Source organism: Gracilinanus agilis, chromosome 1, assembly GCF_016433145.1.
Source record: "Gracilinanus agilis isolate LMUSP501 chromosome 1, AgileGrace, whole genome shotgun sequence".
NCBI lineage: Eukaryota > Metazoa > Chordata > Mammalia > Didelphimorphia > Didelphidae > Gracilinanus > Gracilinanus agilis.
In genome coordinates this window covers 303,035,894-303,051,427 of record NC_058130.1, presented here as the reverse complement: position 1 = coordinate 303,051,427, position 15,534 = coordinate 303,035,894, and the positions used below count along the sequence as shown (strand labels likewise).

At 34.5% G+C, this 15,534-nt stretch overlaps 1 protein-coding gene across 1 annotated transcript in view; it reads left to right on the top strand.

Moving 5' to 3' along the window:
- Window positions 1-15,534, top strand: part of PPIP5K2 (diphosphoinositol pentakisphosphate kinase 2) — a 124,555-nt gene that overhangs the window by 16,968 nt on the left and 92,053 nt on the right. The window contains exons 4-6 of the mRNA XM_044662568.1: window positions 6,163-6,248; window positions 13,914-14,068; window positions 14,602-14,703. Coding sequence (XP_044518503.1) covers window positions 6,163-6,248; window positions 13,914-14,068; window positions 14,602-14,703 — 343 coding nt within the window. The remainder of the gene's footprint in view (window positions 1-6,162; window positions 6,249-13,913; window positions 14,069-14,601; window positions 14,704-15,534) is intronic.

The window sequence follows — 15,534 nt, the reverse complement described above, 5'->3', positions numbered from 1 at the left end:
AGGAGGTCTGTCTCTGTCTCTGCTAATTGACAGTTTTGCATCTCAAGAGAGGAGGAGGTCTGTCTCTGAGGCTAGGGGCTACTGGCAGTTACTACTGACAGTTGGAGGATAAAACCGTATTTAAGGAGGTCTTGGGTGGTGGTTCTTGATTTATTAGTGTAAGATAGGTAGTAGTGAATCAGTTTTAGATAGTGTAAGTTAGATAGGCCTGGTCTGGCCAGGCAAGAAGAACCTGTCCTCAGAAGACAGATGTAGGGTTTTAGAAATTTTAGTTAGTATTAGGAATTTAGGTATAGTCATAGGGTATTAGAATAATAATCTCTCTTCCCTCCTTTCTATTTTCTATCTGTACTTCTCATATTAAACTGTTTTATTCAACTGCTCTCCTCACTTTTGTAAAACCCCTACTATTTAACCCTTACATAGAAAAGAGTGCTTTTGTATATAGTGGAGTCAAGAAGCAAAATTCTGGAAACCTTGAAAAATGACTGCTAGGAGCCATCCTGAGGGTCTTTCTTCTGCACAGGGACTGTCTGCCACTTCCTACTGTCACCTTGTAGCCAACCTCCTCAGATGAGAATATCTTAGATCTTGGGTATACTAGGGTCCTGTGTTTTTCCTCTCCTGCTGAGCATAGAATGTCCCCTGAGGAAAGGCTGCTTAGGATCCAGGTCAGGCATCTGCTCTAAAGCAACCACTTTTGTCTTTACCAGCACAAGGCATCTCCCACCTCCCAATTTCCCAACTGGGATATGGAAAACCTTCAGTACAAAGCAGAGCAACCCTTCCTTTGACTTTGAGCCTCCCGTCTCCAGCTGTACCTGTCCTTCGAGGGTAGAGGAGTGGTGTCCTTCACTCAGTGATGAATATTCTCATACCTGGTCATACCTTTCATATTCCAGTGACTCTGAGTTCCTATAGATCAGTGATTCCCAAAGTGGGCACTAATGCCCCCTGGTGGGTGCTGCAGCAATCCAGGTATGGTGGTGATGGCCACACTTTTTTTTGTATTACATTCTATTCTGAGTTCAATAAATAGTTTCATAATTTCCAGGGGGTGCTAAGTAATATTTTTTCTGGAAAGGGGGTGGTAGGCCAAAAAAGTTTTGGAACCACTGCTAAAGATCATCATTCAAACCCCATTACTATACCTCTACCACCCTCAATCCTCCTAACCCAAAGTTTCATCCCAACTCCACTTAGGCATGCTGTTCCACTGTACTCTCTGAAATGCCTCTTACGTAGGCAACAAATTTTCCTTCATCTTACAATGTTTCTCTCCTACTCCTTCCATTTATCAGTTCTTACTGAAAACTGACTTTCCCCTGATTACAAACCTTCCAGACCATCTTTTCCAGACCTGCTATAGTCCAGACACTCATTCTGTTTGGCTCATTGGTTGAAGCAGGGGAGTTGAAATAACCTTGACACTTCTTTCTCTTCCTCTTTCACTTAATAACCTCTCTACCTTTGAAGTGCACATTATTCATATCTTCCACCCAGTCAAAATCTTGGTAGATGTTTTCTACAGACCCCATCCCCCAAATCAATCCCCTTGTTTCCTCAGGGAGTTTAGTACCTGGCTTATCATTTTTCTCTCTTCCTACTGCTGCCCTCATTACCAGGGAACTTCAACATACATATTGATTCTCTCTCATATACTCTAACTGCACAGTTTCTCAAACTCCTCACCTCCTGTAAGCTATTCCTCTACCATACCTAAATCACATAAAAAGATGGCCATACCCTTGATCTTGCCATATCATACCAATGCTCCATTTTAATGGATTCTGAAATCTTCTTATTTGACTATAATCTTTTAACTTTTCACCTATCTTCCTATTCTTTTCCATAACACTATTCTTTAGTCTCCCTGCAACCTCGAGCCCCTTTACCCCACAATTCTCTCCCAAGCTACCCACCCTACACTTGCCACTTCTTTCTTCTTCCTATCTTGACCCCTTGGTGAATCAATTCAACTCCACGCTATCCTCTCTTGTGTCCATAGCCAGCACCCCCTATCATTTTCCTGATTATACCTAGCTAACCATAAACCTTAGATTACTCCAATCATTCTTCACCTACACAGTTGGTACTCATCAAAACTGAAGAAAATCACACAACTATTCTGATGGGTCCACTTCAAATTTATGTAACCTCAACATACATATTGATTCTCTCTGCTGGGTCCACTACAAATTTATGTAACCTCAACTGCTTCCTCACTGTTGCTAGATAGTCCTACTGTATCTCCCTTATCCTCTCACTATCCCACTCTACACAATGTCTCTTCCAAACCTGTTCATCACTCCTCAAATCTGTGACTGACTCTCCCCTTCTCTTTTTGCCTCTCTTTGTAGCCCTAGTACTCAGTATGGTGCCTGGCATAAAGTAGGTTCTTAATGTTTATTGATATTACTATTGATTGATTTGTTAAGTTCCTACTCTGTGCTAAGCACTTTACAAATATTTCATTTGATTCTCATAAAAACCCTGTGAGTGCTATTATGATCCCATTCCCTATTGTTATAAACTGTTATAAGGGTTTACTAACCCTTACTAGATTATTTATATAGTGTGGTATCACTATTAATTTGTCCTAGGTGGATAGGCTGTGGATGTTGTGACTGTTGAGAAAAATGGCTCTCAGAGCAGTCTTAAGAATTCTGGTTTGGCCAGTTATATCAAAAATATATTGTTAATTAAAAAAAAACAATAAAAAGGATAGGAAAAGGAAATAAGTGGGAAAGAAATTCTTATATTGATCCTTAATCTAATAAATTCTTATCTAACTACCCAGTCTGATCTTCAAGGATCTCTTCGGTCCCCAACAGAGTTGGGGCTACACTCTCTTCCTATCTATCTTATCCCCAAAACCCTGAATCTATCTTATATCTAAATTCTTATATACAAAAGAGTAAGTTGGTTTCTCTTCTTAGCTGTATAGTGGGAAAAAAACAGCTCAGAATCTCCACAACCTTCCTGAAGCAAGCCAGCTTGGCTTGCAATGAATTTTCAACCAATGGTCTTCTTCACTGTTATGGTTTGCTAGATGAATTTTTGATATAGAAAAGCAAATGAGAATTTCCCAGTCTAGCCAAGCCACTCTTGAGACTGTCTATCGCAACAGGATCAGCCCTCAAAGAGTACAAATTCAGTTGGGTAACTGTCTCTCAAGGCATTCTGGGAAAATTCTCTTACCCACAATCCATCTCTAAGATTCCATTCAAAGAAACCCAACTTAACCTTTTTATGCATCTATAAAATAACTTATGTTATTCAACTCTATTTCCTACTGAACTCTTACTTAATTAACAAATATCCTATTACACTATTGAGGGGAATGAAACTATGCAGTGCCTTTTTACCATGAAGAATGGTCTTTAGACTGGAATGATAGGATGTAAATAGTTGAAGCCTATGAATCCAGAAATAAATGAAACAACAGTCCCCATCTGGAACACAACTATATGATTCAATCTTGGAAGAATTTCTTGGTGTCATTGCTGAACCTCTTATATATGATGTTTGAGCAGTCCAGATAAAGAGCACAGAGGTGCCTTTAAGACTAGAGATGAGTAAATATGGTAGTTTACAAAATGAGCACGGAGATGGATCATTTTGGGTCATGACTTTCAGGTAATCCAATAATTCTTAAATTGTCACTTCTGGATCTGTTTTCCAGGTCAGTTGTTTTTTTAATGAGATATTTCATAATTTCTTTTATTTTTTATTCTTTTGATTTTGTTTTATTGTTTCTTTTTTATTGTCATGCAAAACCCACTTCCATACTGGTCATTGTTGTAAGAGCAAAGTCATACATAGCCAAAACCCCAAAATAAAACCAAAAAAAATTCTGATGTGGAAGACAACTCCAACATTTCTTTCTTTGGATCGTTTATTATTTATCATTTCTTATAGCACAATAGCATTCTATTACAAACATGTACCACAATTTGTTCAATTATTCCCCAATTGATGGAAATCCCTTCAATTTCCAATTCTTTGCCATCACAAAAAGAGCAGCTATAAATATTTTTTACAAGTAGGTCCCTTCCCCTCTTATTATGCCTTTGAGATACAGACTCATTAGTGGTATAACCAGATCAAAAGGTGTACACAGTGGGCAGCTGGGTGGCTCAGTGAATTGAGAGCCAGACCTAGAGATGGGAGGTCCTAGGTTCAAATCTAGCCTCCGCCACTACCTAGCTTTGTGACCCTGGGCAAGTCATTTAACTCCCATTGCCTAGCCCTTACCACTCTTCTGCCTTGGAGCCAATACCCAATATTGTCTCCAAGACGGGAAGGTAAGAGTTTAAAAAAAAAAAAGGGTATGCCGCAGTTTTATAGCCCTTTGAGTATAGTCCTAAATTGCCCTCCAGAATGGTTGGATCAGTTCATAAATCCACCAACAATGCATTAGTGTCCCTATTTGCCACATCCCCTCCAACATTTACCACTTTATTGCCATTTTGGCTAATCTGACAGGTGTGAGGTGGTTTTTGAGCATTGTTTTAATTTGAATTTCTCTAATCAAGAGTGATTTAGAACTATTTTTTCATATGATTATTGATGGCTTTGATGTCTTCATCTGAAAATTGCTTATTCGTATCGTTTGGTCAATTGGGGAATAGTTTGTATTCTTATAAATTTGACTTAGTTCTTTATAAATTTGAGAAATTAGATCTTTATCAGAAACATCTGTTGTAAAAAAATTTTCCCAGTTGTCTCCCTTTTAATCTTGTTTAGATTCATTTTGTTTGTACAAAAGCTTTTTGATTTAATATAATAAAAATTATTAATTTTATGTCTTATGATATGTTTTGTTTCTTGATGTCTTATCCAATTCTAATTTTTAAAGAATGAATTTCTTCCATGACCTTTTGATCCTTCTTTTCCATTCTACTTTTCATGGAGCTCTTTTTTCATTGGATTTTTGTGCCTCTTTTTTCCAGTTGACCAATTTTTCTTTTTATGCAAAGGTCTTAGCTAGTTCTTCACCACACTGCAGATTTGAAAGGGCCAGGCACTATGGATTTCCAGGCTTCACTGCAGGGTGGTGCCAGGGCCTGGTACTTCAAGGGGTAGGTTTTGGGTGTGGGGCACTCTACTGTTGGTATAGCCAAGGTATTGTGTATGGAGCCTTCTTTTTTTGCCATTGATTTCCTTGAGATATATGGAATTTCTGTGCTATGAATATTTCAGTTACTTCACATAATTCCAAATTGCTTTCCAGAATGGTTTGACTAGTATACATATCCACCAAGAACACAGTAGTGTACCTTTGTATTTCTACAATTCCTCCAATATTGACTATATCTTTTATCATTGCTGCCAGTTGGCTTGGTATGAGAGGAAACACTGAATTCTTATTTTTATTTCCCTTATTAGTAATTTGGTTTACTAATGCAATTAGTAAATTGCAAATGGTTTGCAATTGCTCTTTTGAGAACTCTTTGTTCATATCTTTAACCACTTATCTATTGAGGATAGCTTTGGATTTATATATTGCTATTAGTTTCTTATATATTTAGATATCAGTCCCTTATAAAAGATAAGCTTTACCACAAATTTTTCCCTCTAAATAACTTCTTCTCTTATTCTAGTTGCATTATTTTATTTATTAACAAACATTTCAATTTTTTGCAAACAAAATAATCTATTTTGTCATTTATACTTGTCTCTTTTTCTTTAAGAATTTACCCCTTAGTCATTGTTCTGAATAATACATTATCTATTTTTCTTTCAAAGCTTCTCTTACCCAATAAATGAACCTAACTAAAGTTCTGTTACTTTTCTTATTTTAAAATTTATACAATTATTTTAATAATAAAGAAATATGCATTTTTAAAATTATTAAATTTTATTTAGCTTCAACAGAAACAAGGTAAAAAAATGGAATTCATTGATTTTACTTGATTGGAATCCTACTTGATACTTTTGTCATTTTAGCAGCATGTTACTTTCCTTTTTTACTTCCTTTAGTCTTTAAGGTGTTAAAACTTACCTGTCTAAAAGTGTTCTCTCTAAAACAATTATGATATTCTTGAGGCATATTTATCAAAGCCTTGGAAAAAGATGTTTCTCCATTAAAAAAACAATTATTATTCTCATTACTGTTGGGTTATTATAGTATAATAATGTTTTTCCCCTTTTCCTTAGGAGAGAAGTTTATAGTATTCTTCAGTCTGAAGGCATTTTACTTCCTCGTTATGCAATTTTAAACCGTGATCCAAATAATCCCCAAGGTAAGAGAATTTTGACATGAGCAAATTGTCCCGTAATGCCCACCTTACCACGTCAATTGATGTAGACACAGAGAATTCAGCCATCCAAACTAATCTTCCTACTGGTGTCAAATAGTTGTTGACTTTGGGGAGATTTGTCTAGAGCAGAAGTCATTAACTATAGTTCCCATTTGTCTCCCCATAGCAGATTTGCAGGTGTAAGATCTCAAGGAAGGCACTAGATGATGATCAATATAGACTTTCAGTTGGTCATTATTGAGCATCTGCAGTTAATTATCTAGCAACTCTCCAGAATGCCCTAGTTCTTCTAAGTACATGATTCTTCCATAGAGCAATGCCTGTCACTGTAAATCACAACTATTTTCTCTTCCACTTGACAGGATGAAGATTTACCAAACTGCTCTACTTACTCACAAACTTGTGGTTCCCTCAAAGGGCATTTTTACCACCTATTTACAACTTGGTTATTTGTATTTATTTTTCATGAAGAATTCTTCCCATATATTTCATTCCACTAATTAAAGTACAAATGTTATTTGAATCCCCTTACAAAACTATAAAACAGAGTATTGATATAACAACTTATGATATTACAGAATTAGCAATGACATACACATGAATCCAGTTAATGCCTGATTAGGTAAGAATTATGCTCTGGTATACATTATATTAACACATTTCCTAAGGACTGATCTTGGGGTTTTTCTTAGAATAAGTTTATTTTGTTACTTAAGAGTTTTTGTTTTTTTTCTGTTTTTTTTAAACCCTTACCTTCCGTCTTGGAGTCAATACTGTGTATTGGCTCCAAGGCAGAAGAGTGGCAAGGGTAGGAAATGGGGGTCAAGCGACTTGCCCAGGGTCACACAGCTGGGAAGTGTCTGAGGTCAGATTTGATCCTAGGACCTCCCTTCTCTAGGCCTGGCTCTCAATCCACTGAGCTACCCAGCTGCCCCCACTACTTAAGAGTTTTGATTACTTAATTGAATCTTATTCTAGTCTTGAGAAGCCAACAACAATATTTAAAACCAATTTCATTTAGACTTGGTTACTAGGTTGAAAATCCAGATAGCAAAAAAAAAAAAAGAGGTTTAAGCTGTGTGATAAGGCCTAGTGAGGTGTTCACTGGGAGAAATTTTAGCACAGAAAGAAAGATGACCAAACAACATTTTAGAAGCTGAGACATATAATTCCCCACTTTGTCTCTGCTGCAGGTAGAAGAAAGGAAAAACAAAAGATCAAGCCATTTGAGGTGGTTTTTGGTTTAAAGTTTGTCCCTGTCATGGTCTTAAGTCCCCTGTTTATCCTTTCAACTTGTAAACAGAAGAACTTAGTATACAGATATAGTGAAACAGAAAGCAAAAACAATAAAATAATAATTAACATTAACTAACTTCAGGTCTCCTTTTTTAGTAGCACATTTCCAATATCAAAAAACTCCATCTCAGATCTCAGATGTTCCATGTAGTTGTCTGAGCTCCAAAGCCACCTTTTCTCAGACTTTCAGGGATAGATCTCTTTAGTAGATTTGCTTCTTTGGTTCTAAATTGCCTAGAAAGATTCCTTAGATGTTCCTGCTAACTAAGCAGATTTCAATACAAATTAGTACAGCTTTTCTAATGTTATTTCTTCTGTAACTACTTGAAATGGTGAAAATCTTTCAAAATCTTGTGATATTGATCTTATTAATAATAAAGCTATTAGGAACTCACAATGCACTTAAAATTCATAAAATTTAGGTTTTTCATGTCTCATTAGAATCATTTACATTTAATATACAGGATAGTCTAATTTGTTACTTTTTAAAAACTTTCCCACTACAGTTAATTCCATTTTCTTTAGAAAGATCAAATATTATCAAGAATTTAATCCTATATAAGAAAACTTAAGTAAGACACTTTTGCAGATAGAGTTTCTCCACTCCTTTGTTCAATGATTTGAGTGAATTTACCTACAAGTTGACTTAACTCCAATTGAAACAAAACTTGGGTGGAGTACAGTATGCATTTAAATGATTAATTTCCAGTTTTACACAAAGAACAGTATCAAATGGGTTGCTTGTAGTAAAACACATTCAATTGTTAAACACATTGAATAGAGAAGATTTTACACTAGAATTAGTTACATTTTGAAAGAATGAGATATTTCAGGAACTTTATCTTATATATGATCTTACATATTATGATTAGCAGACAGATGAAAAATTCAAGTACCAATTCACTTGGTTGTTTGAGATAGGGAATATCTACACATTAGATTGAAAATAGTAGCATCTTACATTTTTGCATTGTGCTCATGCTTCCCTAGACCACTTACTGTAATTAAAGAAATTTGCTATCAAAGCAAAAATCAGGAATGCTATTATAACAGCATCAAAACTGGTGTTTTTGGTTCTTGAGGCATAAGAGCAGAGTAATTTAATACTGTTTGACTTCAGATAAGAGTCAAAGCTGATAATCATGTAGTAACAATTCCACACTGCACAGCCAAACTCAGGAGTAATCAGGGGGGAAACTTTCCTATTCAAAAAGAAATAACAAAATAGGGATGCTGAGTCACAAAGGAATCCTACCCTCAGATGTGCTGAGTCATCCTCTCAACCATGCCCAGAAAGATACCTAAATTCAAAACTTTAAACAATATCAGATGCAGACCCAAGAGCTTTTACCTCAAATGGCAGATCTCACCAATCACAATTTAGAACTGAAAATTTTCCAGGCTTATTTTACCTGATTTTCTTTTCTTCTTAAATTATAACCAATCCTGGTGTTAAAGATCAATTATTGGAAATCATTCTTGTATTATAGACAAATTTATAAATTCTCAATATTCCAGTGTGATTTTTTTAGAAATTCTATAACCCCAACCCACTCAAATGATTTCAAGAGGTCTTAAAAGTTTGTGGATATGTTTATCCCTTTTAACTTTTCCACACAGTAATTACCAATCTTTTTTTTTCCATGTTTTTTTTTTTTAGTCCTCAGAAAATCTCATCACTCTATAATGGGTCTAACAGGGTTTACCCAAAAGTATTACAATTTTTCTATATGGGTGTTCTCAAGTGGCCTTGGGCTTGCCCCTCTTTGTCCCTTAAAAAGTTTTTCTATTGTAGGGAAATAAGACAATTCTTAACTTCTAATTAAACCAGTTACAAAAATGGATAGAATCAGAGACATATACTTGATAGCAAGTAAAACTCCTTATTATCTAATTTTCCAGTCAAATTCTATTACCTTTTTGTTTGTTTCATAATTCATATGCCTTTTCCCTTTCTTTGACTGAGGACAGGGTTAATAAATCTGTAGGCAGTTTAATGTTCTTTTTTTTTTAACTTTAACTAACTCTGTCCCTAACCAGTTTTTCTATAATTAATAATGGTTTCATATTCTTGTTGTTTAATCATAAAACTTCTATGCTGGGAAATAAGAAAATGCTCTCTTAGCTTCTTTAAAACAATTATTCCTCAAATTTGTTAGTATCAATCATTCAAAACTTTTACCCTCAAACTGTTTGTTTTAATGCAAACAGATTGCAACTTTAAATTTCTCCCTCCTCTCATTTCTACATACTTAAAACCTTCTCTAAACATTTACATAGTTTCTAAGTGCCTCTTTTGGATTTTTATTATAAATTCCCTTGATAAAACTTCACATCTTGTTTCTTTCATATTCAAATCCAATATTCCTTGTACCGTCTTAACTTTCAACATTTGTCGTTCCAAATAATCTATGATCCACTAAGTATCATTTTAGTTGCTTATCAGTAAATCAAAAGAATCCAGAATTTTTTAAAAAGTATGTGCCATTTAAACACTTGAAGTTAGCACAGTGATATATCCATTTTATGTCAGGCATTAATTTAGTCCATAGTACAAATTGGTAGACTGAAATAATTTCTCGTAAATAAACAAAATCCCTGATACATACAGTTTGAATAAATCACATTGAGTCAGTCTTAGTACCAATTGCTCATTATGAGATTTTTGCATCCAGTCAATTAAATCATCCTTACTCCAAAAGCATATATTTTAATAGCATTTCAAACTAACTAATAGATGTTCAGTCTTAAATTTCCTCATTTAAAACCTTTTCTTTTTAATGTTAGTATTTAAATACATAAAGGAATTTGTGAACACTTTTTTTTTTCTATGAAAAATCTTTAGGCTTAATTGCCTCTTCTATAAACATGTAATAATTTCTAATATTATTGTTTTTAATTAAGCAGTTATTAATTCAAGTTTGTCTCCCATGAGTTTTACTTACATTTTAGCTACTTACTGATCTCAAAACAAAATTTACCTTCTCTGTGCTGATAACAGGCAGGACTTTCTTAGTGTCTTTAGAAAGACTTTGAACCTAAATTTACGGCATTAATCTTGTTATTTTTCCAAGCAGAGATTCAATTTAGAAGGCTACTTTCACAGTTAAAAAATATTGATAAAGGCTCATTTTATTTCATCTGGATGGAAACCATTCATGATATGTTTAGCAGTTTAAAATCCTTTAAATGTTGACATTAATATAGTTCATTTAATTTTCTGCTGTTCATCAGTTTATCATACCTTGTTTTAAACCTTCCAGTGTAGAAATTGATGTTTTTATCTACCACATTTTCCCATTCACACTACCTGAAAAATTGTGTTATCATTATAATATTTCAATTCAGTTCTTTCTATATAAGAGAATTAGCCGGAAGAGTTACTTTCAACAGATTCTGCAGGATTATAGTAATGTCTAATCCTGTAAAGTCTGATGGAAAGACAAGTCATATCTATTGGCAACTTGCCAGACCTTAATTATGATTTCCGTATTCAGAACCTGAAACTTCTTCAAGTTTCAAATTCTAAACATTAAGAGCACAATTCAGAATTAAGATTTGTCGCCTTAAAAAATGATTTTACTAACTTAGAATTACTAACTTTTAACATATACATTCATTATTTTAAAATAAGCATAATATTGAAATGTCCAGTAGAGAAATTAAAGTATTTCTCTGGCACATAGTACCTGCCTTTTGTCTTGATCCCATTTCATTGTGGCCAACATTGATGAAGAGAGAGAGAAAATAACTTATAAACTTATATGAATATTTTTAACAATATAAAATGTTTTATTGTTCACAATTTTCTTTCCCCTCCAACTGAACAGACTGAGGGTAAAAACATGAGCTAAGGTAAAGCTTGAAAGCATTTGCTAATATGAGTTTTTACAGATAATACAAATAAACATTTTTCATGACTTCAGCAATGACAAATCTTTTCAAGATAGAATGCTCAAAATGCAACTTCAAGCTGCCTATGAGGCCTTGCATTACCCCAGAAGAAAGGGGGGGGAGGCGGAGGGGAGGGAGACGTTCTTGCATTGGGCTGAAGGGCATGTGAAAATTGTCCTCAGGCACTGTGGAGAGGGGGAACAGACCAGCCCACTCCAGCATGCGTTTGGCACAAACAAACCTCTTTGGATGACAGTACTGACTCTAAGCAACTCTTTCATTCTCAGATTTTTCTTTTATCAATGTCTTCCCTGGGTTTCCAGTGTTCTTTTTAGTGGTCAGTTGGTCCCCAGAGCCTTGAACTTTACTTTGGTTTAAGGAGGTATTAAACATTTTTCTTTGATCTCTTTTCTTCCTAAAACACACTTGTGCTCAGTGTCCCTTTTTTCCACAATAGAAACAATCCAGATGCTTATTTCCTTTTTGAAGGAAGAGCAGCCTGGAGAGCTGTCTCTGTCTCATGAATTTATGAACTGGCACCTCTGTGATGGGTCTTCTCAATTGGCCTATAGGAGAGGTTGATGCATAGTCATGTTTACACTCTCTTTCTGCACTTGAGAAAACCTTCTGCCTTCAGTAGGTGCTGTTCCATGAGCCCAGAGTTGGGGTGGAATGGAATAATAGAGCAAAGCTATAGGGCTAGTAACTTATGTAAAACAAAGTGTTTTTGTCTGCCCTATAGTTCCCTTTGTACTTTATGAGAGACACAAAAAAAATTTACCTATTAGTTAATATACAATACATTTACAAGAATTTTAAATTAGGCTTGATAAAAGTTAATCTGTGCACAGTGTAATACCTTAAAGTCTAAATTTCAAGTCCCTAACTAATACTTTGAGGAAATTACTGGTGATTGAGTATTGTTTCTTTTTCCAGTTCTCTAACTGATTAGGTGTCTTACTTAAAAACATTGTACATATTTTCAAAAACTTATTTTCAAATTAAATCACTTATAGACCTCATGTAGTTGACAAGAAACAGATAAGAGACAGACATTCACAGACATAAAGGCAGCTCTGAATATATACCTATAGACCAGTCAGAAGAAGAGCTATAAATCTATCTATGCCATCATAGATAATTAGCCCTTTAAAAGGAAAATAACCATTATTCTGGAAACTGTTGTTAGTAGGTACAGAAAATAAATGTGTCCCTATTCTCATAGAATTTGTGATTTTGCACAGAGCCCTAAATAAATCCTGTGATTCTATTCAGATCCCTAAAATTGGTGACAAAATCAATCCTTTCAGCCCCTTACATTCCTAGCAATAATAGAATATTTAACTAAAAGATTTGAAGAAGAAAAGGAAGTACCTGTAACAAGAATCCCAGAATTACATTACCTCTTAAATACAGGGGCACCTGGCTTAGAGGTAGGTTGGGTCAGGGTCCAGGGTCCCTCCCTCGAGGAAACATATCTCCAAGAGTCTCTTGGAGGGGCATAGAAAGTAGGAGACCAAACCTCAGTTGCCAAATTCTAAAAAAATAAATAAAAATAAATACTGGGAAGCAATTATCTCAGTCATAGTGACATTTATTGTAGAAAGTTGTAAATTTCAAAATGTCTGGGTCTAGGCCCCAGAGCCACTGCTTTTGTGTCACTGGTACATATGGAGTCAAATTACCCAGGTGCATTACCCGCCTCCCCCCACCCCCCAAAAGGGAAGAGTGGTCTTTTGAACACCTCTCTTAAGAGGGGTTGACCAGAGTAGGTCTCTTTTTGAGAAGGTATATCCTACAGAGTATGATCAATTCCATATATGGTAAAAGCCATGACCACTTCCAGTAGCTTCAAAGCCAACTGAGATATACTATATCTGGATACCTTCCAGAATGCTGGATGTAAGTGCATACCTCCTTTTGTCAAGGATATCTTGCCAAAGCATTTCAGAGGATTTTCTTTGTGATTTTTACTCATGTTGTGATTACTGATAACTGATATACAAATTTTCACAATTTTTCAATTAATAATTGGGGTTATTCCTTAATCATTAATCCTATTTTCATTAAAACTTATGATTTTAGTCATCTAAGGTTTATATGCTAAAGTAATACACAGACAAAATATTAATAAAATAATATATCCTAATAAAAATAGCTTAACTAAGTTACCTTTTACATTACTTAATTAAATTACATTAATTAATCATCAGCATGGTGTAGTAGAAAGTGCCCTGGGTTTGGATTCATGTTAGGTTTTGATTCTGTCTTTGGCACTTATTCTCCAGGTGATTTTAGGCAAGTCATCTAATTTCTTTGAGATTCAGTTTCCTCATTTGTAAAATGAGAGTCATAGACCACCCAACTTATGTAGATAAGTAGGAGGATTAAGTAAGACCATGTGTTTGAAAGCATTTTATTAAAATGTAAATTATAATTTTATCATTGCTATTATAGAATGTAATCTAATTGAAGGGGATGATCACGTGGAAGTAAATGGAGAAGTTTTCCAAAAGCCATTTGTAGAAAAACCCCTCAGTGCTGAGGATCACAATGTTTACATTTATTATCCAACATCTGCTGGAGGTGGAAGCCAAAGGCTCTTCAGGAAGGTGAGACTCTGATATCCTAGTTAACAAATTTTCATGGAGAATGGGCACATAACTATTATGTTTTAAGTGTTCTATTATAATTATACACTATTTGGTAAAATTACAGAATAAACTAGTTATAAATTTTAATTCTTTGAGAAACTCAAACTCATATTAAATTGCTTTGTTAAAATCTGGTTATTATTTACATTTATTAAAGCTTAATATTACTTAATGATACTTGAAAAAAAATTTAAATAATTGTGTAAAAAAAAGAGAATAGGGGCAGCTGGGTCACTCAGTGGAGTGAGAGTCAGGCCTAGAGACAGGAGGTCCTAGGTTCAAACCCGGCTTCAGCCACTTCCCAGCTGTGTGACTCTGGGCAAGTCACTTGACCCCCAATTGCCCACCCTTACCAATCTTCCACCTATGAGACAATACACTGAAGTACAAGGGTTAAAAAAAAAAAAAAAAAAGAGAATATTGAGCTAGAAAAAAAAATGGAAAGCAGTCTCCCAGAAGTTTTTATGTTTGATGGAAACTTTTTGTTTTAGATTGGAAGTAGAAGTAGTGTTTACTCACCAGAAAGCAGTGTGAGAAAAACCGGTTCTTACATATATGAAGAGTTCATGCCTACAGATGGCACTGATGTCAAGGTAAGACTAATTGATAGAAAGATGAGTTCAGTATTGTACCTTGAGCTATTTCTTTAGGAATTAAGCTATATTTTTATATGTTCTGGCTTTTTGAAGAATTCTAAATTTGATGAACACGCAAAATTATTTTTATATGCAAAACAGAACAGAAGAGGATGATGTGCAAAAATACACATTTATATTATGTTCAGCATTTTTTAAAAGTATACTATAAATTTAATATGTCACTTTCAACAGCAGTCTGTTTGTCTATTTCTTTCTGAACTTTCAGCTGTTCTTATTTGTGCATTTTTAAAAAATGTAATCACCTTTTTGACCCCCCCTTTTTTTTTTTTGCAAACCTGTAACTAGCCTCTTTGCTCCACCAATTTAGAGAACACACACACACACACACACACACACACACAAAAATAGACAAGTGAAGCAAAACAAATCCACACATTTGCCATGTCCAAAAATGTATGTCTTTGTACCTTGAATTCATCCCTGCTCTATGTGGGTAATATAGCATTCTTGAAATTATCAAATTATATAAGCATTCATAATTTTTCTTTTGCATTATGAGCATATTTACATACGCTACATTTAGCATCAAAATTTAAAGTCTAGGAACCCTTAGTTTTACCTGAGAAGTTATGTAAAACAATGAATTCTTTTTTTTAAGGCAATAGTACTTCCTGAAAATTTATTTTGTAAAAAAGAATTTTCATATAGAGATCTCTCACTGTTTTATATAGAAATACATTTTTGCATAAGACAAGTTGAGGTTTGCTTATACACAATATCTAAATTATGAACAGCAAATATACCAAAGGTGGTTTTTGTTTGTTT